Source organism: Diuraphis noxia, unplaced genomic scaffold, assembly GCF_037042655.1.
Source record: "Diuraphis noxia isolate RWA-SAM2 unplaced genomic scaffold, SU_Dnox_SAM2 contig0001, whole genome shotgun sequence".
In the NCBI taxonomy this organism is placed as follows: Eukaryota; Metazoa; Arthropoda; class Insecta; order Hemiptera; family Aphididae; genus Diuraphis; species Diuraphis noxia.
This window is the reverse complement of record NW_028301711.1, coordinates 55,346,184-55,372,423: the sequence shown is the minus strand read 5'-3', so window position 1 is coordinate 55,372,423 and position 26,240 is coordinate 55,346,184. Positions and strand designations below refer to the sequence as shown.

At 27.9% G+C, this 26,240-nt stretch overlaps 1 protein-coding gene and 1 pseudogene across 1 annotated transcript; both read right to left on the bottom strand.

Annotated features, from left to right (window-relative positions):
* Positions 1–25,338, bottom strand: part of LOC149060951 (uncharacterized) — a 289,350-nt pseudogene extending 264,012 nt beyond the window's left edge.
* LOC107170433 (enkurin) lies at positions 1,133–21,728 on the bottom strand. The gene is made up of 4 exons (XM_089216707.1): positions 21,509–21,728; positions 1,646–1,875; positions 1,391–1,531; positions 1,133–1,306 (listed from the first exon to the last, which is right to left on the bottom strand). Exons 1-4 carry the CDS (start codon positions 21,726–21,728, stop codon positions 1,133–1,135), a joined length of 765 nt encoding a protein of 254 aa, XP_089072833.1.
* Positions 25,339–26,240: the final 902 nt, after the last annotated feature.

Here is a 26,240-nt window from a genome sequence, read left to right as displayed (position 1 = left end):
GATTCCAGTTCGTTTAGACGTAGTCGTTTGGGTGCGGTTACATTCGGACGTGGAAAAAACATAAATAATAATAATAATAGGTACCTAAATTTATTTTATTCAGCTATACGAAATTTTATATTAGGGTATACATTTTGTTCAAATATGTTGTCAAATATTGGTCGAAATGGCTCGAAATGGAAAAATGGTAGAAAGGGGACTACCGGACTTGAAAAAAATTAGCGTTTATAATGATTTCTCAACCTAACCCGTGCGGTACATATATCTTTCCTCTATGTATCCAAGACAGAACATACGATTCTGGTTTAAATACTTTAACTGGAGGTCCAATGCAGTTTATAAACATTAGAGAAGAAATATGAATAAATCTTAGTTCATTCCTTTTTGTAGGTAGTCACTAAATTGTTCATGGTACTAAAGCACGTTCACAATCACTTGATGATATTGCAGTTGCCTTATTTACGGTTAACGGAGGGTTCCAATACTGTGCATTATTTTAAGTATCTTTAAATTATTGAAAGCCATGTATTGTTGACTTTTCATTGGAATATTAACAAAAACAAACAAAACCAAAGAAACAAATAAAAAGAAGTTACTTAATACAATTTCCAAAAATTCTTATATTTGAATGTAGAGTAACATATCTATTAAATGTTTAATTGTATTAGTAATTAGTATGTATAGGCATTGTAATCATTATAATTTGTAATTTAAGTAATTATTAACATATTTATTTTTAACGCTATATTTGAATAAAATGTATACCCCAATATAAAATAACGCACACCCGTATAAAATAAATATATTATTATTATTTATGTTTTTTCGCGTCAAAATGTACCAACGCCCAAATTGTTGCGTCCATTTGTCCTAGATCGTGACTTATGTGTTATGGCTTTGTGGGGTTAAGCAGAAAGTTAGTTATTTTTAAATTATCCAATTTAATGAAATCGAGTATCATTCATTTCATAAAAAAGCATATTGTTAAAAATGTTTGCTCAATCCAAATACCTTTTAAATAGATATTAAGGACATTTTATATTTTTAATGTAATATTTATTTTTATTTTTTACATGCACAAAACATTTTGTAAAATATTTGTGGAAAATAAATATCAAGACATTTTAAAATCCTAGTTATCACACACATATAAGGACGGATACTTTTCCAGTATGTTGATATCCTTTTCCAAATTATTTAGTTGATTTTCAAGCCGAGCTTTTCGATTGACTTTTGGCACTGAGTCTGTGACCATCGGTAATAACAAAAACTCTGTATACAGTTCACCCCAATTGGCCTTCAGTCCCTGTTAAAAACAAAATGGTCATAAAAAAGTTGACATGGTGAAAATTCAAAGAAAAAGGTTAAAATTATAATTGAATCCACTAACTGTTAATAACTCATTGCGCTCATCTGCTGGCAAATAACGCAACGGTGGCTTGATTGCCCTTATACGTTCGTCCTCAGCAAGTTTAATCGTTTCTTTGTCCTTAATTATTTTCCTGATGTATGAAGGCGTTTTGCCAAAATTCTTTGAACACAAAACAATCATATTATTTTAAAGACATATTATAAATACCGTAATCAAGGTAAGTTGAACACGTTTTATTCAACATCGGATAAATTCATTAAGTCGTTTAAGTACCTTCTTAGACACGTACGTCGGCTCAAGCCCCGCCTTATCTAAAACGATTATATGACCGTTCCTACTGTCTTGTACTCGATGCTTAGGCAATGGTGGCACCTTTCTTATTACTTCAACGATGTTTTCACTTAGGAAATTTCTTTTGGGTTTTTTGGTTTTTTTGGTTTTTTCTTCAGATTTTCTATCTGATTGACAACAGCGTCGACTAGGGTACACTGGATTTAAAACATTCGAAGACCCAGGAAATGAAGAGTTTTTATTTGTACCTAATTAATGAAATTTCATTTATTATCAACAAATTTTTTCTCTTATAGTTCATTGAAATGATCTCATCATATATTTTCATTTGATAAAGATAGAGTATATATCTAACACACTGCTACCCCCTTCTCTGAGAATAAAATTTTTACAACATGGATATTATTTCACGTGGAGTGGATCCGGCGGGGCAAGGTCAGATATGTGAGACTGAAAAGTTTCTGAAATTTTCAAGTGAAACTTTTCATGAAATTTGAAAAGTTTCAAGGCTATTGAAATGAAAAGTATTAAAACTTTTCAATATCAAAAATTTAATTTCATAATCGTACGTATACAGTATACCTGCGTCCTGCATACACCAATAGATAGGTAATAGAACAATAGTTTTAATATCTATGATTGTAATTGTAAATTGTAATAGGTATTATGGTAGCACTGGTATTCGCTGTTAATATTGTTATGTGTTATCACAATAATTGTCTACAAATTGTTATTAAATTTGCTAGTTATACTTCTACAACTATGATAAATCTATTATCTAGTACATTTAGTAATAAATAATAATAAGATTTTATAGTTTACTGCCTTGTAATATTTAAATATTGAATTTGTTTTCTATGATTTACTGCCTTTGTTTATTCATCATGAATTCGAGACAAACCGATATTTTTAAATATTTTAATGAAAAAAACAGTAAATATCAGTGTAAATTTTGCAATTGGTCTACCTCAAAAAATGCAACAAGAATGTCAGATCACATTATTAAAAAATGTTGGAAGTGTCCAAAAGAAATTCGACAAGTTTATTTTGACACTAAAAACAAACAAAAAAAGTAAGTGATATTTACAATAAAATTGATTTTACTTTAAAGATTTAAGTGTTGTAAAAAACTTGTTAAATACCTACTCAAATAGGTACCTACCTATAATATAGCAACTTATAAATGTAATCAATTAATGGTACCTATTACCTATATAATATTATGGTACTTAAAAAAATTTGAATGTTTCAGTATTTTTTATGCATTTAAAATAATAAATCCTGAAAAAAAGTAGGCATATAAATATTCTTGATTTTTTTTTTTCACTAGGCAAAATGACAATATTTGTACAATTATACACAATCCACATGAAGAGATTGATGATCCAAGTAATGGTTTTGAATGTTTTGATGCATCCCAACTATTCCAAGTCCAAGACAATTCTAAGTGTACTGACACGGACAACTTGGTATCATTACAGTCACAACAACAAAATATTTCTGCATCACAAACATTGTCTGATTTTAAGAATTGTTCAGCTAATAAAACATTTAAACGCAATTCATCTTTGCTTAATTTTATTGATATTGTTAGCAAAGAAGATCAAGAAAAATTTGAGCTATCATTCGCTATGTTTGTCTTTGGAAATTGTCTACCATTAAATATCACTGAGAATCGCAGTACAATAGACCATTACAAAAGTATTCGCCCAGGGTTTATTTTGCCAAGTCGTCATAAATTATCCAACAAATTCCTTAATACACACTATGATAAACTGCTTCTTAACTTAAAAGAAAAAATTTATAAGTCATATAGTTTGGGACTGACTTGTGATGGGTGGACAAATGTTAAAGGTGATAGTATAATTAACTTCATAATTACAACACCCGAACCAATATTTTTAAAATCTATTGATACGAAATCAAATAAACACTCAGGAGTTTATATGAAGGATATTATTATTAATGTGTTAAAAGAATTTGGTGAAATTAAGTTTACATCAGTAGTAACGGATAATGCTAGTAATATGAAAGCAGCATGGAGTCTAATTCAAAGTTATTATCCACATATCAGTTGTTATGGTTGTGTGGCTCATGGACTTAATTTGTTGGTTCAGGATATTACTACTGGATTAGAGCCACTAAAAGAAGTTGTTGTAGAATTGAAACATGTAATTAAAGAAATAAAAAACAAACATATTCTGTTATCTGTTTTAAAAGAAAAACAAAGTTTATTGTCTGGGAATCTGCCTAGCTTAAAATTGCCTGGAGCTACACGTTGGGGTTCAATTGTAAGATTTATGCAGAGTTTAATCGACAATAAATCTTGTTTAAAGGCAATGTGTATCGATGAACGAGTTGAACTAACTGTAACTCAACAAACTAAAAATTGTATTTTAATGGATGTATTTTGGGAAAGAATTGAAACCTTTTATAAATTATTAAAACCACTTGCACATTATTTAAAATTAGTACAAGGAGATAAACTTAATTTAAGCATTGTTTGTACAATATTTAGTGAACTGGAAAAAGATTTTAAAGAATTTATTTCATTAGAAGTAGAACATCTGAAAAATGAAGTATTAAAAATTTTAGCTATGCTTGAAAACAGACGTGATTTTTGCTTAAAAAAAATACATTTGGCAGCAAACATTCTTGACCCAAACACATTTGGAAAAGATCTTAAAGATGGCGAAGACATAGAAGCTATTGAATTTATAATTAATATGGGAAAAAATAATGCAGATATTGAAATAAATAATCTAATTTCACAAATAGCTCAATATAGATCCAAAGAAGGTATTTTCAACAAAGAGTTTTTATGGAAAACATTGGATTCAAAGCTTAATCCACTCATCTGGTGGAAAGGATTTTGCAGTAATTCAGCTGCTGAGTTAGCTAAAATTGCTATAAAAATACTAAGTTCCCCACCAACATCTGCATCTGTTGAAAGATCATTTAGTAAAATGGGACATATACAAAATTTGAAAAGAAATAGACTAGACAACGAAAGAGCATCAAAATTACTTTTTATTGCTCACAACAAGAATTTGCTTAAAAATTATAATACAGATGAAGTGCAGTTAAAAAAGGTAACAGCTTCAACTAATGTTGTCCCAGAATATTATGATGAAAACATTGAAAACCAAATGATTAACAACTACTCTAGCACTCCATCAAAAAAATCAAGAAATGCAGGGCTTGATTATACTATTGATACTGACACTGAGTTACATTTTGAAGATCAATTGATTATGTCTGCTAGTACTTCATCAAATTATCCAAGGCAACTTAGGCAACCAAAACGAAAATCGCCAAACAAGAATATAGATCTAACTGATCTTAGTGACACTAGAATTGAAAAAATGTTAGCAGATGAAGCCAGCTTCAGTAGTATTGATGAATCTGATTGTGGTAGTGAGTGGAAGAGTAGTGCTGAAAACGATGAAGACTTTTCTTTTGAACTTGACAATGAGAGTAGCACTGATGACTTATTATAAATTGCTAAGATTCTAAGCACAGTTAATATTTTAGTTGGTTAGTCTTAAATAATTTGTTGAAAAAGTTTTTTGTTTAAATGTTACTTTATTTTTTTAATGACCTATAAGTTAGTTACATACTTCCATTGTATGTTTACAAAGGTTATTCATATTTTATAGTTTTATATAAGTATTTAATATTGTGAACTATTTTGAGACTGTTAAATAATAATTTTTTAATCTATGCTGAGAGCAGTTAATATTTTAGTTGGTTATAGTCTTAAATAATTTGTTGAAAAAGTTTTTTTGTTTAAAATATGTTACTTTGTTTTTTTATTGACCTGTTAGTTGGTTACTTACCTACATTGTATGTTTACAAAGGTTATTCATATTTTATAGTTTTATATAAGTATTTAATATTGTGAACTATTGAGACTGTTAAATAATTATTTCTTGATCTATGCTGAGAACAGTTAATATTTTAGTTGGTTATAGTCTTAAATAATTTGTTGAAAAAGTTTTTTGTTTAACCCTTTGTTGACCAAGCATCGAATTAAAATATTTTTTAAAGTTTTTTTTGCATAAACATGTTATATTTGACCTATATAAGACATTTTTTTTTGTTTTTTTTTTTTTTTTTTACTCAAATTTGAGTTAGGATCATGGTACTTGAAAGTACCATCGGTCATCTAGGATTTTTTTAATTGGTACTTCAAAGTACCAACAGTAATTTTGCCATATAATTTTTAACATGTTGAATATACCAAAATTTATTTACGACTTAAGAAAAAAAAATGTTCTTCTCTTATTTCTAAAAATATTACTCTGAGTAAAAATAAGCATAAACGTTTTTTTTAGAATACTTACATATAAATTAAAAACCTCAATAGCTCCTAAGTGTAAATTAAGTATTTTAGTCTAAAAAATGTTATATTATTAGGTCAATGCTATATATGAATTATTTTGTTACCAAAAACTTTTTTTATCGTGGAAATTAATAGGTGTCGATTTATATGTTGGTTAAATAAAAAAAAAATCATAACTCCATATCAGTCAAATAAAAATATTATAATTAAAAAAAAATAGTTATTTTACATTATGCTTATGAGTTATGAACACATTATAATAATGACGATTACTAGTCGACAACTGACTAAATGTCTACCGTGAAAGACCAATGGTACTTACAAGTCCATATTCTTATTTATAAATATTTCATTATATCGATAATGAAATCGCAATAACAGAAACAGATAATCCATCTAGACATATATCTAAACATAAATAAAATATTTCTTATGATAAAATGATAAAATATGTACATATAAATAGAAAGGAAAAATACCAAGTCATGTATATGTGTTGAATGCTGCAGTCCCCGAAATTAATCGCCGATAAAATGTTTAATAATAGTACAACCGCTTTTAAAATAATATTTATTTAATCGGTAGATGGTACTCGTGAGTACCGACCCATTAGAAACACAAAAATAACGTTTTATGATATTTCATACACGTTTTATTTCGGTGGACTTATAAGTACCGTCGGTCGACAAAGGGTTAAATGTTACTTTGTTTTTTTATTGACTTGTTAGTTAGTTACATACTTCCATTGTATGTTTACAAAGGTTATTCATATTTTATAGTTTTATATAAGTATTTAATATTGTGAACTATTTTGAGACTGTTAAATAATAATTTCTTAATCTATGCTGAGAGCAGTTAATATTTTAGTTGGTTATAGTATTAAATAATTTGTTGAAAAAGTTTTTTTGTTTAAAATATGTTGCTCTGTTTTTTTATTGACTTGTTAGTTAGTTACATACTTACATACCTACATTGGCTACATTGTAATGTTTACAAAGGTTTTTCATATTTTATAGTTTTATATAAATACCTATTTAATATTGTTGAGACTGTTAAATAATAATATCTTAATCTATGCTAAGAACAGTTAATATTTAAGTTGGTTATAGACTTAAATAATTTTAAAAAAAATTAAAGGTGTATAAAAGTGTAAAGTCAAAAGTTTCAATTTTTTTGAAAAGTTTCATGAAAACATGAAAAGTTTCTGAAAAGTTTCAACAGGTCTGTGAAAACATGAAATTTTACATCTCTGGGCAAGGTGAAGCAATTGGAACGAAGGCGGGAGAGAGACTACAAAGTAGTATTTTTTGCATTATGTCGGGTTCCATTCGATAACAGCACGCGTTGTGACCACCTCCATTGCACCACACTGCCCACAGCAGCTGAATAAAATATAATAATGATGTTCACCGTTATTTTAAAACGTTTATTTTTATTGCAGCATGGATGATATGATTTGAAAGATAGTTTGAACTTCTATTGAGTATCATCCAAAATTAGTAAAAATTATAGATTCTTTACCAACTATACATAGCATTCTACGGAGATCTGACATTCTGACAAATAAAATCTTTTGTTCTAATCAATATTTAAAATTTTTTTTTGGTTTACGTATTTATTTTTTATTTTTTAATACTGAAAATAAAAAACTAAAAAATTAATAAAAAAAATTTCTAAAACATTCAGTATACCCGATTTGTAAATCTTATTTTGAAACATTTATGTAGTAAAAAATATATATTTAAGCCAAATGGCTGATTTTTAAAATTTTAGATTCTGAGCGGAGCGATGAATGTATTGATTTTATAATGATGTGTTTTTTTTTGTGTCTGTCATCACGTTTTGGGGCAGTAAAAGTGCTTCGATTTTTGACTTCAATGCCTCGTTCGACCAGAAAGTGAATCTTGTTGATACTTTGGGGGGCCAAAAGTGAAAAATTCTTAATACTTTTCTAAATAACCAAGAAAAACAAACTAAAAATTAAGGGAAAAACGGAAAATTTTACGCACACTCATTTTTAGACAAAATCGATTTTGGTTTTGATGTAATTTTTAAACAAATTTACATATATACATGAAATTTTCACCGAATGTATATATATAACTATATAAGTATATTCTATCCATCATGCAATTTTCGACTTAAGTTGAACTATTCATAGGCATTTGAAAATTTCGATCATAATTAGTTTTTTTAAAATTAATATTGATAAAAATGTATTTGTTAGGCATAAAAGCTTGAAAATTGAATACAAGGCTCTTTACAAATTGTTACAATAGCAGTTGAAAAATAAAAGAAATATATAGTCACAATTTTTTTTTATAAGCATTCAAAGTTTGAATTTTGACAAAATACGTAAAAATCACGGAAATTCACAAATTATTTTAAGCTAGAAATTCATAACAAATTTCCTTTTTAAATCTAAGATTTGAAAATTTAATTCAAGATTCCTTACAAGTTTGTCAATCTTTATCACAATTAAAAATTCCACCGGAAATTCAAATTAAATTTTTATGAGCATTTGAAATTTAAATTTTTACATTTATCTATTCGGTAGAAATGCTTGAAAATTTAATACAAGGCTTCTAACACATTTTAACAATAGCAGTTGAAAAATAAATAAATTCATGGTCACAATTATTTTTTTACAAGGATTCAAAGTTTGAATTTTGACCACATACGTAAAAATCACGAAAATTCATAAATTATTTTATGCTAGAAATTCATAAAAAATTTTACGTGGAAAATGGTTTTCAAAATAAGTTGAAGTCCGGGGCCGTCTTTCTCGACCTGTCGGCAGCGTACGACACAGTCTGGAAAAGAGGCCTATTACTCAAATTAGCAAAAAATCTTAGATGTAAAGCTACTTTACGCTTGTTGGAACAAATACTTTCTGACAGAAGTTTCAAAGTTAACATGAATGGGGAGACAAGCCGGAAAAGAATCTTACAAAACGGGTTACCACAAGGATCAGTACTATCACCGACTCTATTTAATGTATACACCGCCGACATTGAGGTAACTAATTCGAGAAAATTCATCTATGCAGATGACATAGGTCTAGTAGCCCAAGGAAAGACCTTTGAACAACTAGAAGAGACCCTGAACAAAGATCTAGACACTTTACAAAATTATTTCAAAAACTGGCATCTCAACCTAAATGCTAATAAAACAACAGCAGTGGCCTTTCACCTGAACAATCATGAGGCAAATAGAGAACTTAAACTAAAAATTGGTGGAGTCAACATCGCAAATGAAGAATGTCCTAGGTATCTCGGAATCAAACTCGATAGGGTGCTTACTTTTAGACAACAGTTAGAAACAACAAAAAACAAAATAAAATCACGAAACAATATCATATCCAAATTAGCCGGGACTTCTTGGGGATGCAGCGCAGGTACTCTGAGAACCTCAGTACTATCCTTAGTATACAGTGTAGCTGAATATTGCGCTCCCGTGTGGACAAGAAGTGCTCACTGCAATAAAATTGACGTTCAACTAAATGCAGCAATGAGAATAGTCACGGGTACAGTAAGAAGCACTCCAACTCAATGGCTTCCCGTACTCTCAAACATTGGCCCTCCGGAAATCCGTAGACAAATAGCTACACAAAATATTATCAATAAAGTTAAAAAGAACACCGAACTGAATATCTTTAACGACATAGAACATCACCCAAATAAAAGGCTAAAATCTAGACGCCCTGTTTGGGATGAAGATATAACCGCTAGGGAATTTCAGGCTGAATGGAGAAAGAGTTGGCTAGAGTGTGAGGTAAGAAATTCATCACTGGTTGAGATCCAACGGTAAAAGTACCAGGTTTCAACTTACCACGAGCCTTATGGACCACGCTAAATCGCATTAGAACCAACCAAGGAAAATGTTTAAAGGAAAAAGGAAAAAATTATCTATTACATAAGTGGGGAATGGTGGAATCTCCTCTATGCAGCTGCGGACAAAAGCAAACCATTAAACATATAGTCGAAGAATGCCCGTCAATGAAGTTCTCGGGAGGTATAGAGGAAATCCACACAGCCAGCGAGGAGGGTATCGAATGGATGAAAAAACTGGGCGTGCGACTGTGACCAAGGAAATATCAATTAAAACAATGAAACTATGAGTTACCAAATTACTATTACCAAACTTAATTCTTAATTTTAACTGCTTTCTTTTGACTTTTTTATAACTATATAATTTAATTAGTACTAAGCCTTTTAATTTGTTCTATGACTATTATTCTAGTTTATACTATTGTAATTTATATATTTTACCTATTTATTATTTTGTGCTTGCCGGAGCCATAATATGCTAATATAATATAAAAAATTTTCATTTTATATCTAAGATTTGAAAATTTAATACATGGCTCCTATAATATTTTTACAATATCAATTGAAAAATAAATAAATTCATGGTCACAATTTTTTTTTTACAAGGATTCAAAGTATGAATTTTGACAACATATGTAAAAATCACGAAAATCACGAAAATTCGCAAATTATTTCAATCTAGAAATTCATAAAAAATGTTTCTTTTTAAATCTAAGATTTGTTAAGAAATTTTTAATAATCTATAATATATCCTAGACAGGTAAACCGTCTTCGCTCAGAATCGTTTTTTGTATACAATGATATAATATCATTGGATTCAAATTTAATTCCATCCATTACAGTAACCCACTTGTAACCTATTGTACAGCAGAGCGACATCCACGACTTACCCGCCTTTTTAAAATTACCAATATTCTCGTTAAGTAAATTACGAATGTTATTGTTAAAAACATTATAATTTCAAAAAACATTTTTTTTTTTAAGTATTTTGTATAAAAATTTTTAAGTACCATATATGCGCTCCTACGTAAATTTATATTATTTTAAATTATAATGTTTCTAACATAAACAAGATTGTAATATAACTAATAAACGAGAATATTGTTATTTGAAAAAATTATAAAAAGCCATTTGACTTAGATACATTTTTATACCCTATAATTTTTTTTCAAAATAAGATTTACAAATTGACTATATTGGAAGTTTTTTAAGTTTTTTTTATCAATTTTGAAGTTTTATATTTACAGTATTAAAAAAATAAAAATGAAAAAGCAGGTTAGTGAATGCCGCTCTGCTGTACAGTAGTTTACAAGTGGGTTAATGTAATGAGTGGTATTAAATTTGAATTTAATGATATGATATGATTTTATACAAAAACGATTCTGAACGCAGACAATTGGTCAGTCTAAGATAATATTTTATATTATATTAATTATATTGTTATTTTTTCAAAAAAAAATGTAGGTTCCTATAGGATAAATTTCAAATTAATCAAATCAGATTCATTATGTAACTGACTAATTCAGTCATTAACTATTACAATTAGAATATAATGTTTACTCTAGAAATTCAAATACCCATGAATAATATTTTTAAATTACAACAATATAACTAAGATTATTATTCTTGGTTATTTAATATGTAATTTCATGCAAAGTTGAACTTAAAATAACTATAAATAAAAACTGTGTGTGTATAGTTTTTAGATTTTTTGTTACAGAATTAACTACTTATGTGGAACCACTGGAACCTTGTTTTAAATTTTCAATCTTTAACTATTCAATTTAAACGTTCTATACATTTTTAACAACCAAAGAATTTGTAAATTTTCAATGAAATAAATGTTGTCGACATTTGAGCTTTAAACGGATATAAAAAAAAAAAAAAACGCGCCCATGTATTTTTCCAACTGCTGTTATATAAATGTACTAACTAAACTCGTGCACTTCGTAGCCCGTTAAAAATCCTACCTCTTATATGGTTCATAGTTCATATTGTGTGTTAAATTAATTTCATGTGATGATGCTAGCAGTATATTTTTTATACATAATGATAGATAACGGTTAAAATATATTATAATCCTACAGTGATATTCAATTTCGTATATCATTATGTAATTTTCTTTGTTTTTTTAATATAATTTTGACAATTTAAATATTCAATTCAATGATAGGTATTTAGGCATAACACTTTCTAACTCGACATATCTTCTGCCCATATGTATAATAAAATTCTGTACCAAATTGTATCACAATCGGTCCAGCTGTTTAAGTATGTATTAGGACAAACAGATATATACAGGGTGATTCTTTTATCAAACAACACTCATTATTTCAAAAACTATTGGCTTTTTCAAATTTTTTTTATTTCAAAATTTTAGAACCATCTTGTTCTAGAACTATTTATTTTTTAAATATTTTCACCCTTATATTTATCAGGTTAACCATTATCAACTTTTGATTTTCAAATGACAACCTATACTTAAAATTTAATAAACTAAAAAGGCTACTTTTTCAATGAACTTTCACGTCTAAATTTTCATTTTTCGTTAATCCGTTTACAAGATATAGCCTCCCAAAGTTGGGTGGTTTTGGGTGGTGTTTGTGTGTTATAGGTGTATGTTAGATGGTATTTACACACAAACACCATATAAGTGTTGTTTGATAAAAGAATCACCCTGTATAAATATATATATATATTAGGGTGTTCCTTAACCATATGAGAAAAAAAAATAGTGATATTTTTTTGGCCTCACCCCTAAATCGGTGTGTATACATTTAAAAATGAACTGCAAAAATGTTTAGGCCAATCAAATAAAGTTAACCCGTGACGATTTGAAGTTAAAATTTGAGCTCAATACATTTTTAAATAATTTTAGACAATTTTTGTATTTCCGTAAATATTTCGTAAACCGTTATGAAAATTTTAATTTTTTATAATATGTTTTTTCAAGTAAATTAAATGTCCTATATATTTTATAATATAACATTTTTTGATAAATCTATTTATTAAAAAAATGCATAAGCGTAATTAAATATATTCTTAAAAATAAGAAAAAAAAAGCGGGTAAGTGGATGTCGCTCTGCTGTATATTAGGTGGTGAAGTGAACCTCTGACTAGAGTAGGTTAGATTTGAATCCAACGATAGGTATCATTGTATACGAAAAACGATTCTGAACGGAGATGATTTGTCAATCTAGTGCTATGGACTAGCGTCCCGCATTGCATAGTTCACGGTCAACTAGGTACCAGCCGCATCAATCTAGGGAAGGGTGCGACGATCCTTGTAAAAATAGGAGGGACAGCATTTCTGGAAATCATTAAAATTAGGGACATACTAAATCATGGGAGCAGACGACTATAAAAATGTCCTCAATAAGGGTGCACAAGACGTAGTTTTATGCATCATTACAAAAGTTCAAAGAACCAAATGTTTAAATGTAATATTATAATATATACTCTTAATGTTAATTATAATATCAATCACCAAGGTCTACAGCTGCACGGGATGCACATTTGGCTTGTATGTGGGCGAGTAACATTTCCGTCAGTCTAGATAATTATACCACATCCGTGAGAACAGCGACAAGAACGAGTAGACTATGGGGAGTAGAGGGTAGCCACTATATAAGGGACCCCGAAACGGCCTGTATTCAGACGCGACTTGACCAGACTAGCCAGAGCACCTCCACGCCAGTCTGTTGTTTTAATTTTTTAATTCATTGGACTTAGAAAATTTCTTATAAACAATATTTTGAACTTAGAAAATATTCGAGTCAAACCGAATTTAATCTATCATTCAGAATACTTAACTTACATTCAGCTTTCATGTTATAAATAAATATATGTTTTACCACAATAAATAAACAATTAATCTAATTAAGAAGAATTCTACGTTGTGTAAGTAACTCAAGAGTCACCTTCCAAACATCATCCTTGACTACTGATACCTGTAGGCGACGTGATCACTACACTAGGATATATTATAGATAATTAAAAATTTTCAAATCTTTGATTTAAAAAGAAAATTTTGTATAAATTTCAAGCTTAAAATAATTTGCTAATTTTTACGTACCTATTTTGTCAATATTTGAACTTCAAATGCTAATAAAAATAAATTGTGCCAACGTATTTTTATAATTTTTTAATTACTATAAGAATAACTTATGAGGAACTTTGTATTCAATTTTCAAGTATTTTGATAGGTTAGGTTTCGAAAAAATTTTATCAACCCTTCAAAAAAATTTTTCAGAAAAATTGAAAATTTCAGTTGTCTATTAATATCTCAAAAAAAGTCAAAATATTTTGAAAATTAAATCATGTAAAGAAAATGCCAATCTAAATAACTGACAAAATATTCACGTATCTACGACTTATACTTTTTGAATAATAACAAATATTTAAAATCGTTTCAGGATAAATCGTTATCGTAACGCTATTTCGTAAATATTTAAAATTCAAACGCACTTAAAATTTTTCCTATAATGACGCTTCGAGATTTCTCTATAGCTACTTGAAGGAAAACTTATGGAAAACTTAGTGTTGTATTCTTAATCCTTAGTTATTAACACAAAAAATTTTATGATTTTTTCAGCTTCAAAATTACTTGCAAATTTTCGCATTTTCGACAGATTTCGTAAAAATTTGAACTATAAACGCTTATAAAAAAAAATTGTGCATATGTATTCTTATAATTTTTTAATCACTATAACTTATGAGGAACTTTGTATTAAATGTTCAAACAAATTCTTCTCTAATATCCATGAAAACATTTCGTAATCACAATATAATCATCTCGTCTAATATATATGTGTTATAATCTGTGGTACAATTATTGAACAAATTTTCAATTTTTCAATTTCCGATCTAAATATCTGGTGAAATTTTCAAGTATCTACGACTTATAATTTTTGAAGTATAACAAATAAAATTTAAATTCGTTTGACTCGTTTGAGGATAAATCGTTATCATTACGCGATTTCATAAAAATTTAAAACTCAAACGCTCAAAACATTTTTCCTATAATGACGCTTCAAGTTTTCTCTATAGATATTTGAAGAAAAACTTATGGAAAACTTGGTGTTAAATTGTATACCTAACCTTAGATATAAATATTAACAATATTATGAATTTTGAATTACGAAATAATTTGCAAATATTCATGGTTTTGACGAATTTCTGTCAATATTTGAAATTCAAATGCTAATAAAAATTTAATTTGAATTTCCGGTGGACATTTTTTTTATGATAAAGATTGAAAAATTTGTAAGGAGCCTTGTATTAAATTTTCAAATCTTAGGTATAAAAGGAAAATTTTTTATGAATTTCTAGGATAAAATAATTTACGAATTTTCGTGATTTTTACGTATGTTGTCAAAATTAAACTTTGAATGCAAGTAAAAAAAAAAATGTGGCTAAATATTTCTTTTATTTTTCAAATGCTATTGTAAAAATATTTTAGGAGCCTTGTATATAATTTTCAAATCTTAGGTATAAAAAGAAAAACTTTTATGAATTTCGATTTAAGATAATTTGAACATGCCATAATTTTTATGTATATAGTCAAAATTTGAACTTCAAATGCTAATAAAAATAAATTGTGCCAACGTATTTTTATAATTTTTTAAATACTATAAGAATGACTTATGAGGAACTTTGTTTTCAAGTATTTTGATAGGTTAGGTTTCGAAAAAATTTTATCAACCCTTCAAAAAAATATTTTGAAAAATAAATCATGTAAAGAAAATGCCAATCTAAATAACTAATAAAATTTTGAAGTATCTACGACTTATACTTTTTGAATAATAACAAATGTTTAAAATCGTTTGAGGATTCGTTAACGTTACGCTATTTCGAAAAAATTTAAAATTCAAACGCACTTAAAATTTTTCCTATAACGACGCTTCGAGTTTTCTCTATAGCTATTTGAAGGAAAACTTATGGAAAACTATTAGTCTTATATTTTTAATCTTTAGTTATAAACAGAAAAAATTTTATGATTTTTCAACTTCAAAATTACTTGCAAATTTTCGCGTTTTCGACATATTTCGTAAAAATTTGAACTATAAACGCTTATAAAAAAAAATTGTGCATATGTATTCTTATAATTTTTTAATCACTATAAGAATAACTTATGAGGAACCTTGTATTAAATTTTCAAGTTTTTTTGGTCGTCCAACATTTTTTTACCGACACTTCAAAAAAAAATTCTCAAAAAAATCGAAAATTTCAGTGGTCTATAAATAACACAAAAAAAGTCAAAACTTTTTAAAAATTAAACTGTATATATATAACACTAATATAAACATTTGGTGAAAATTTCAAGTATTTACAGTGATTAGTTTTTATTTAAAACCATATAAAAAAATCGATTTGGTCAAAAACTGGTTTTGCGTAAAAATTTCGTTTTTCTCGTTTTTTTTTAAAACTGTTGTAAAATGTTTACTTTTGACCTCTATAATGCACCAAGGATATTCACTTTTACATCGGGAACCACCCCCAAAGTTTGAAATCGAAGCATTATTTCGACTAGTTATGCTGTAAACAGACACAAAAAAAAAAAAAAAAAAACACACATCATTGTAAAATCAATACATTCATCACTTCGTTCAGAATCTAAAACTTACAATATTAGCTAAAATTAATAAAATAAATTATATAAATTATAAATAAAGGCACCATAATTTTAATTATACATCAAGTTGTTGTTGAAGTGTACTTTTTTTACAATTGGGGTTGATTTTTCTATGTTCTTGTAAACACAGTAAGACATACTGTTTTTGCTTCCTCATCTAATGTTAATGATGCATTAAAATCCAAATTTCACTGCTCTTTCTGCAGTATCATTGATTATTGTTAGTGAATTTATTATATTTTTTTCATTCACAATGAATGTATTTGATTCCCAAGATTTAGGATCCTTTTTAAGAAGCCATCATTAATTTTGAATCAAGAAAATAATTTCAAGCTACTTTCTGATAGAAATTCATCAGTATTTTTTTTCTGAAAAGATGGTAAATTGATTGTTTGTTATTTTATATTAATTTTTAATTTTTTTTTTAAATCTATTAAATAAACTAGATGTTTTACTTACCTAAAAATGTATTGTTTATTTGGTTTGGTTGAATAATCAATCGTTTTGTCGGGTTTTTGATTCGTTTTTTTTTCAAAGCTTTTACCATCTGACGCTTTGTCTCAAGTGGTATAGAATCATCAAAAAAAGATAATGCAGCAGTTTCTTCGGTTAAGTACCCCAAATGATGACATATTTTTTTAATCGATACTTTAGATATGTCTTTATTAACTGTTTCAAATGATTTTAAATCTTTTATAAATTGTAAGTCTTGGTTGGGAGATTTTGCTGGCAATGGGCAATTAAACCAAGGTTTAACATAAAATATAATGATTAAAACACAAATCTCTCCAATTGCCTTTTTAACAGACTCTGGTACTCTGCAATATTATAATAATTTCTAAATAAAAATATTTTCAAGCAATAAATTGTCCGTGCCATCCACCGAGCTTGATGCATAGCACCAGGAGGATGAATTGTTATATTGTTTTCCAAATCACCACCAAGAAACTAATTCTAAAAATTCACAGTAATCTTCTCGAGAGTGTTTAATTTTTAATTTATTTTTGAAAAAACTAAGAATATCTTCCTTTACATTTTCTAAAATAGCACCACATGCTTGATCTTCAATCCCACTATAATATTTATTTGCATGTATTTCGCACCATTGTTTTTGAAAATGTTTAAATAACGGAATACTTGGGCTTGTAGTAACTTGAGGTATTTTAATTTCAAAAACGGCTCTCAAAATAAAGTCATATATATGATGTCTACATGGAAGATAAAACAAGTCTCTACCTAACATTTTTCAATTTAAATTCACGCTACATTTAAACGACCGGTATTGGATGCAGTTGTGTCACAACACAAAGCTTGTACTATATTGCATAATCCCCAATCTCGTAATGCATAACACACAGCTGCAGCTTGTTCTTCACCTGTTGATCGCTCAAGTTTTGGTACTCCTAAAATTTGTTCTATATTTTTGCTAGTTATCACGATTGGAAGTCGTTCAACAGTTGCATTTCTAGTTGTAGTATTCGGTAACATTTTTCCATCCCGATGTACAACTGCGTTATTAGGTAGAGATTTTTTAAATTGTAATTTTATTAGTTCACCACGCTCGCAACGGTATGATTCTCGAGCTCTGTGTATAGAAGTCTGGTTTATAACTAATCATCTATATTAAAATTTAAGGCTTCTAAAGTAGCCTGGAGAACATATACAGAATCTCGAATACTTAATTGACATCTATCTAACGCTCCGGCCAATTTTGGTGTTATAAAATTTCTTTTTCCACGGCATTTCTTTTTTTTAGTTGGTGGTTATATTAGCTCTAAAGAATTAATGCTGGTTTCTAATATCAATATATCGCTACTTTCTAGACTATCAGTTTCTAAATTTTTCTCAGACGAGAAATCGAGTATTGTCGAAGTTGAAGCACAATTTGTATTATACATTTCTTTTCTTTTCGATTCATTCAACTTTCGTTGAATGTGAATATTTTCTTTTATTGCTCCTTTAATATCTATACCTCCGAGACAACCAGGACGCCCTGGTAAACGCTGGTTTATTAGAAACTGTTTATCAACTTCAATTTTAAAAATTTCAATGCATCAGAATGAGCAATATCAAATAACAAATTTAATTTTTTTTTAAATCATTTTCTTTAACCGATAAGATTCACCAACTTTTTGAGTATTTTTCTGGTGACAATTCGTCATACAAGTTAATTAATTTAGTTATGCAATAATGAATAGCTCGAATAGGAATCCTGGCTTTTTCCCAAAAAATGCAACACTCTCGTACAGCTAACGTCGCACTTTCCCTAGTAGTAAGATTAACGGTTCTCATATTGTAGAAAAATACAGAAAGTACTTGCCCGTTGGATGGAAGTTTTGAGCTATGAATTTGTGTGATTTGAGATCCAATTAAAAATATTTGAAAATCTATTCTAAGTTTTATTCACATATTTGCTATTTCAATTATTATGATTTACTAACGACAATCACAATAATAAACTTTAACACATAAGACGTTGACACTACTGAAATAAATGAGTATCACCAACAAAATAATATCTATTATAAATTATAAAGCAAGACTAGTACCTACGGAAACTTAATGCAATAAGTTATAGATAAACAATAACTACGTATTTCAACACATCTTAATCTTATTTCACAATCTTATCGTTTATTATTTATACGAGTGGTATAATACGAATATATGAAGAACCAATAATTACAAAATAAGAATATAAGAAGTATATAATATTACTGTGAACATTTTATCATTTTACCAAATATTATAAGTTAAGAATATTATTATTAATCCTACAGTGAAATAATGAAATGTAAATAATGTATTTGTGGAGAAATTGTGTATTTTAATATTAAAGCTTATGCATCTTATAAATTAATAGATTTATCAAAAATTTTATATTATAAAATATCTTGGAAATTTAATTTACCTGAAAAAACGTAATATATAAAATTATGGTTTTCATAACGGTTTATAAAATAATGACGGAAATACAAAAATTGTCCAAAATTATTTAAAAATGTAAAATGCTCAAACTTTAACTTCAAGTCGGAACTTTATTTGATTGACCTAAAATTTTTTGCAGTTCATTTTTATATGTATACACACCGATTTAGGGGGTGAGACCAAAAATATTTTGAAATTGAAAATTAAGGAACACCCTAATATTTATGTACATATCACTATATCTATGTTGTATGTTTATCCTTTATTTAAATGCTTTATAATATATTAAGCATAATTTTTACGTTTTTCCAATAATCACGCTTGGATAAATACTGCAATTATAATTATATAAAATTTCGTCACAATCGGTCCACCAATTGGAATTGGAATGCATAAAGGATAAACAGACAGAATCCATTTGTATTGTATAAATTGCCCATTAAACATACTAACACTTGTGATTTATTAATTTAATTAATTAATTAAATAAAACACTTTTAGTTATTCTTTACATAAATTAAGCTACTGTGTATATCAAATAACAACCTTTATGTGATACAACTTAAAACAGTTTTAAAACAAATTTGTCTTAACTATGAACATAGAATTATAATTGATAAAATAAAATAACTGAATTTCCAAGAATTTTTAAAAAAGCATTAGATAAACTACGAATTGAAAATATGGCATCAAAAAATATAATAGCTGGATTTAAAATTACAGGAATTTACCCTATTGACAAAAATAAGGTAATTAGTAAATTGCCTGCCTTCTTAACAAATCTTGATGAATCGACTAGTAGTGAAATTAATGGGTCAAAATGGTGTAAAACTTTTGAGCAGTTTTTATCAGACTCAAGATCAAATGAAACAAATAACCTAAGAAAAAATAAACGTAAAAAAGTATGTACACCACCTGGTAAAAGTGGTGTACGAGCTTCCAAGGCAGACCAAAGCGATGAAGAATATGATGATATTGATCAGCCATCTACAAGTAAATGTAACATTCCAAATGCCAAAAATTCCAAACTTGAAGAAGTTAATATTTCTGATTTTTCTAAGGATGATTTTGTAACTGTTAATTTATTATACAAATCAAACTCTTCAAAAGATAAAATGAAAACATTTTATGCACAAGTACTAGATATACATGAAAATATGACTGATACTACTGAACCTATCAAATTAACAGTTAAATATCTTAAACAGTCTGTTGGTCAAAAGAAATATATATATATGTATTCCCTGATGTTGAAGATATTGGTTGTGTTACAGCTGATCAAATTTCAGATAATATTATTTATCTTGTCATATTAAAAAGAAATCGGTACAAGTTCCCCATGACAATTGTTACTTAAATTGTTTATATTTTATGTTCCTAAACCATGTGATATTATTAAGTAGGCAACTAAAACCATGCAGTGTTTTAATTGTTAATAGTACCTATTGCAATTATAAGTAAAACAAGTGACTAATTTGTTAAATAAAAAGAATGATATTTATTTTATTGTTTTATCTAAAATATGTACTTATAAATTACCTTAAAATTAAACTACCTACCTATGTGATATTATAAAGTAATTTAAACTGACCAAGTTTATATTTTATACCTAAGTGTTTATATAATTTTTAATGTAATTTTAAATGAAAAAAAGTGACTAATTAATCTTAAAAAGAAAAGAAAAAAAATTAGTTTCATTATTTAATCAAAAACAGGTTAAAAAATTGTGTTATAAAAATTTTAATATTTTAAAAGCTGTTTTTTAAAAAACTATGTCTATATCTGTCCTATGTTAAAATATGTGTAGTGGAATATTATTTTTTCATATAAAACAATAGTTGTCCCAAGTTTGCCTAAATTGAGGGCCCTGTTAACATGACGTATATTTATTTTTAAATTTGAGTATGAAGAAAGACTCATTCATATTGTTTTTTTTTTAGACTATTAGTAGATTTGTATGATATAAAATATAATGAGAATTTATCACAAAAATGTAATTAAATTAAATTAGAATCTTTCAAAAATAAATTTCTTCAGTGGTTATTTGAGACATTTTTAGGCATACATTTGATGGTATACGTGGAATTATCATTATTTTTCAATCTTACCGACAAATGGTCTTATCACTTTTCTGGTGTGTTTTTTTAAAAATTTTGATGGTTGATTGGGCTTAACTTCAGCATAGCCCATCGTTTGGTGACATCCCCTGTTTGATCTGTATTCCCTCTTAATCGATTTGTTAAAGACTGAACGGTGCAATGGAGGTTTAATCACTGGTGTTTTTGGCCTTCGTATCAAGAATTTAATATTTTCCTGAACCTCACTCATTATTAACCTTGTTGAAGTAACTATATATTTTATAGACTTAATTAACAAGACTGACCTCTGTTACTTATTTTTATAATATAAACAGTTAATATAGAAATATAAACATCGTAACCTATGGCAATGCATCCATTAACAATTAATAATTATAATATAGCTAATACACAGCTATATAATTATTGAATGGCGGAAAATTTCCCCCCAGACATTTTCCCTTTGGTCGTTTTTGGTGAAGTAGGACATCCCCCCTTATATTTTTGATACAGACATTTCCCATCCCCCTATTATTTTTTAAGTTTACTATTAAATAATATAATATTATTTATTATATTTTAATAAAACATTTTTTTTTCATAAACATAATACATTATACTATAATTACCTATTATAATAGATCAGTGGTGGATTAACGTATAGGTCAAGTAGGTCCGGTCCTAGGGGCGCCTTAATTTAAATCATATAAAGGGCGCTGTCATGACGTTCAGTACAAATGGAAAAAATACGAAGATGACGTACCTTAGCAATAATTCTGAAATAATATTATTTTTTTTTGTTTTTGATTGTATTGGTACCATTTTAATATTTTTACAATACATTTTATATTTGTGCACTAGAGTAATTCTTTATATATCTATGCTATAAGAGTTACTCTTTGGTCTATGTACATGGTAGATATTTTTGTTATTAGTCTGTACTTTTGTTGATAAAGAATGATTTTTTTGTTCAACAAATCTGCAATTTCGTTTTCTTGTTTTTGAAGGTTTTAATTCGACTTGACGTCGTGTACTTGTATTTAATTTTGTGAATTTATTTTTATATATTATAACATATTTTTTTTATTTTTTAATGTTTGTATAAATATTTCCTAATATTTACATTACAATTATTATGAAATGCAATAGTGCATTAGGATTAGATAATCAACAAGCCATTTATAAACACTGTAAAATTATTGCTTTGGAATGTTGAATATTTTGTTTGAATTGGTTATAGATTTTACATTTTAAGGTATTTGTAAATAGTAGTTATTTTGCTATTTATATAGTTATACTTTTTTTTTTTTGATATTATTCATTATTATATTTTTTTCAAAATCATTTAAATATTGATTAAATTTTTAGTGTTATTCAATTGTAATAAAATTTATGAAATTAATTAACTAATTTACAAAAAATCTATTTTTAATTTTATTCTTACATAATATCACTAGGTAATGAGTATAGTAAAACATTTTCTACATATATGTATTATTATCGTTACAAAATTATTAAATGATTATTAATTACAATTTAATAGGTAATTTAATTTAGCAAAGAACTGCTATTAAAAGAGTTGTTTTATATTTTGTTTATATAATTATAATTCATAATAATTTTTCAATACATTTTAATCATATTGTTTCAACTATAATTATTAATTTTATTTAATACTAGATGTGCCACCCGGCGTTGCCCGGGCAAAAGCCACCTCAGGTGAAAACCGGGATTTTTTCGGTTTGTATTGCCTCATTCGATAAATAAAAAAGCTAAACTTTTATATAAAAAAACTTAAAACAAACAAAAGGAATCCGTAATTAAAAAAAAAAAATGCTCGGTATGAATGAGGTTTTATTTATTACACATGATTTTGCTTAAAAATAGTCACGTCACAAAAATGAGATACTTACAAAACAGAGTTTTCCTGAAATATTGACTAATACTTATAAGGTTTCAATTGATATTAATAGGCACATACAGTTATGATACAATCTGTTAATCAATTTAAAACTTTCCGTTAAACTTTATTTTTTGTTTTGTTTTGTAGTGCACCGGTGCGTAAATAAACAAATATGACGGTTTTCCGACGCGCGAACATGCGACGTATAATTGTCCATGCGAAAAACAGGGAAATTCTAAGTTGATTCCGCAAACTTCCAACTACTGGCCTTGCATCGCAAAGGTTAGTCGTACGGAAAATTGTAGACTTTTAAAATCGAATGGTAAATCTGTTTGAGTCATCGGTATATGCGGGATCAAGATATCTTCTCCTTTGTATTTTCTCTTTATGATTGTTGCCTCAATGACGCTATTCATTAGCTTTTTTACAGCCAGTCTTGTTCCATTGCACAGTCGAGGTTGATTAATGTTACGCAGCATGATGACAACTGATCCTACTTTTAACTGCAAATTGTGTGGGGGTAATCCAGGCAATTCCAGTGAATTTAAACACTCCGTGGGATACTTGACTACGTCATCCTGGTTCATAATGGTGTCGACTGATTTGTAGGAAACCAACTGTCACGGTAAAAAATTATGAATGGTTGCATTGAGAGCATAAACATTTTTATTTGTTACCACCAATATTGCTCGTTCATCCAGCCAATTATGGTTGTTGAACTGTTGCGCTATATCTAGGAAAACATGCTGAATAAGCTCTTCTTTGGAGTCTGTGATGTGACAGAAATCTGTGGGTAATGTGATTAATCCGGCCGAGGTGTCCACTGTGACTTTATTATTTCCAATGTCTAACAACGGTTTCGAAAACATATCTGCAGTTTCATCTTGTTGCAAAAATACTTTCATGTTAGTTGTTAATTGGAATGTCTTAACGTATCGCCACAAATTCGATCATTTCAGGCATGCGTTAAGTTCATCAGCAACAGTTGATCGGGAAATGACTGGAAGAGTCTGACGAAAATCACCTGATAACAGAATCATGGTCCCACCAAAAATATTTTGGTTGTCACGAAGATCTTTCAACGTTCTGTCCAAGACCTCCAGTGACCTCTTATGGGCCATTGTGCATTCATCCCAAATAATCAATTTGCATACCTGTAGGATCTTGGCCATTGCGCTGTTTTTGGATATGTTGCAAATTGGTGTTTCTTTGATTTGCATGTTTAATGGTAATTTCAAGGCAGAATATAATAATAAGAATGTGAATGTAAGAAATAAGTCTGGGCGGCCATAATGCCTAACATATGACATATCATCCTGAGCATATTCGCGCGGGCTCTCTATGTAAGTTGACGGCAAAATTGTCATTCTTCCCATATTATTCACATTTCCATCGGTATTTATGGCATCGCGGAGATGAATGTATTCTTCTGATCGTTGCAGTCGTTGGTTCAAACGGATATATAACAATTGTTCAGTCTCAATTTTGACATACATGTCAACTGCAAACTGATGAAAAAGTCATCGACACATCAAAATATGATTTACTTCACCTTCGCGGATCATGAATCTGTATGAATAGAAATTCATAGCACTAAATTTTTGTTGGTTTCAACACCTGCATTCAAAAATTATAAATTTTTAATTTGTTACTTAGATATATTGAATTAAAAAATATTACCGATTACTTGATGTGCCATTTTGATATTGAAATGGTATCCATATTTTCCCTAACAGCAGATCAAAGGATATTGTAACGCATCATAAGTCTTGTAAATTTCAGATACACGTTTCAAATCATTATTCCGACGAAAAAGCACAATATCTCTAGATTGTAAATTTTCTCTGACAACGAGAACAGCCACTTCGTCAATGGTGGGCGAATTAAACCTCCTTGTGTGTTCACCGACAGGTGTTTTGTCAGCTCGAATGACAATATTATGGCTGTCAGATGGCATCCGATCTAATGCTATTTTGAATAAGTTTACTAAATTGTTATTCTGATGAAAAAACATTTACTAACTGTTATCTATTCACGGCACTGTGATACTATTCTGTTTTGCTGATAAGCAATACAATAATATTGATCTATAATAAGATTCGTTGTCTTTTTAATAATTTTATTAATTTTTTATTTACTTATTATTAATTAATTACCTATTAAAATGTTTGAATGTGAAGTTTGCGATTCAAAGTATAATTCTATATCCGGTTTAAATAAGCACCATAGAATTAAACATAACAATATAGGTACCTAAAATAAAACCTGTTAAAAAGAACATATATTTTTGTAATGATACTAAAGATTCATTTCATTTAATGGCAAATTGAATTTAAAAAGTAACATATTCCTTGCTTTCAGTTAGTATAAATCACCTAAGGTCATCAATGGTCAGATAATAAATGTTGGTTACAGTAAAATTATAATATTCAACTCTGAAATAATATTTTTTTTTAAATAGTTAAAAAAATATTATATAACATAATATTTAAAAATTTAATTGCCAATAATAAATCAAAATGTAATAACACTAATAATTTATAAATAGGAGGGGTCAAACATTTGTGTATTACTTATGATTATGAATAATGTTGTAAAACGATATTATGGTATTTTAAATGTTCAATTAATACAGTTAATGTAAAAAATGACTTGGTACAATTTTTAAATGAACATAACATGTTCAATCATTGATCATTTAATTGAGTTCTGACATGTTTAATTCAATTTGCCTTTAAATCAAATGAATCTTCACAATCATTACAAAAATATATGTTCTTATTAACAGGTTTTATTTTAGGTATATTTTAGAGGTGCTTATTTAAACCGGATGTAGAATTATACTTTGAATCGCAAACT

What these genes read in the sequence shown, in the direction of transcription:
- LOC107170433 (XM_089216707.1), bottom strand. Translation starts at nt 21,728, where the DNA reads ATGAGTGAGGTTCAGGAAAATATTAAATTCTTGATACGAAGGCCAAAA. An exon ending in AGTGATAAGACCATTTGTCG is followed by an intron (nt 1,876 to 21,508) that starts GTAAGATTGAAA and finishes CTGGGTCTTCGA; the next exon opens with ATGTTTTAAATCCAGTGTAC. An exon ending in CGACGTACGTGTCTAAGAAG is followed by an intron (nt 1,532 to 1,645) that starts GTACTTAAACGA and finishes TTGTGTTCAAAG; the next exon opens with AATTTTGGCAAAACGCCTTC.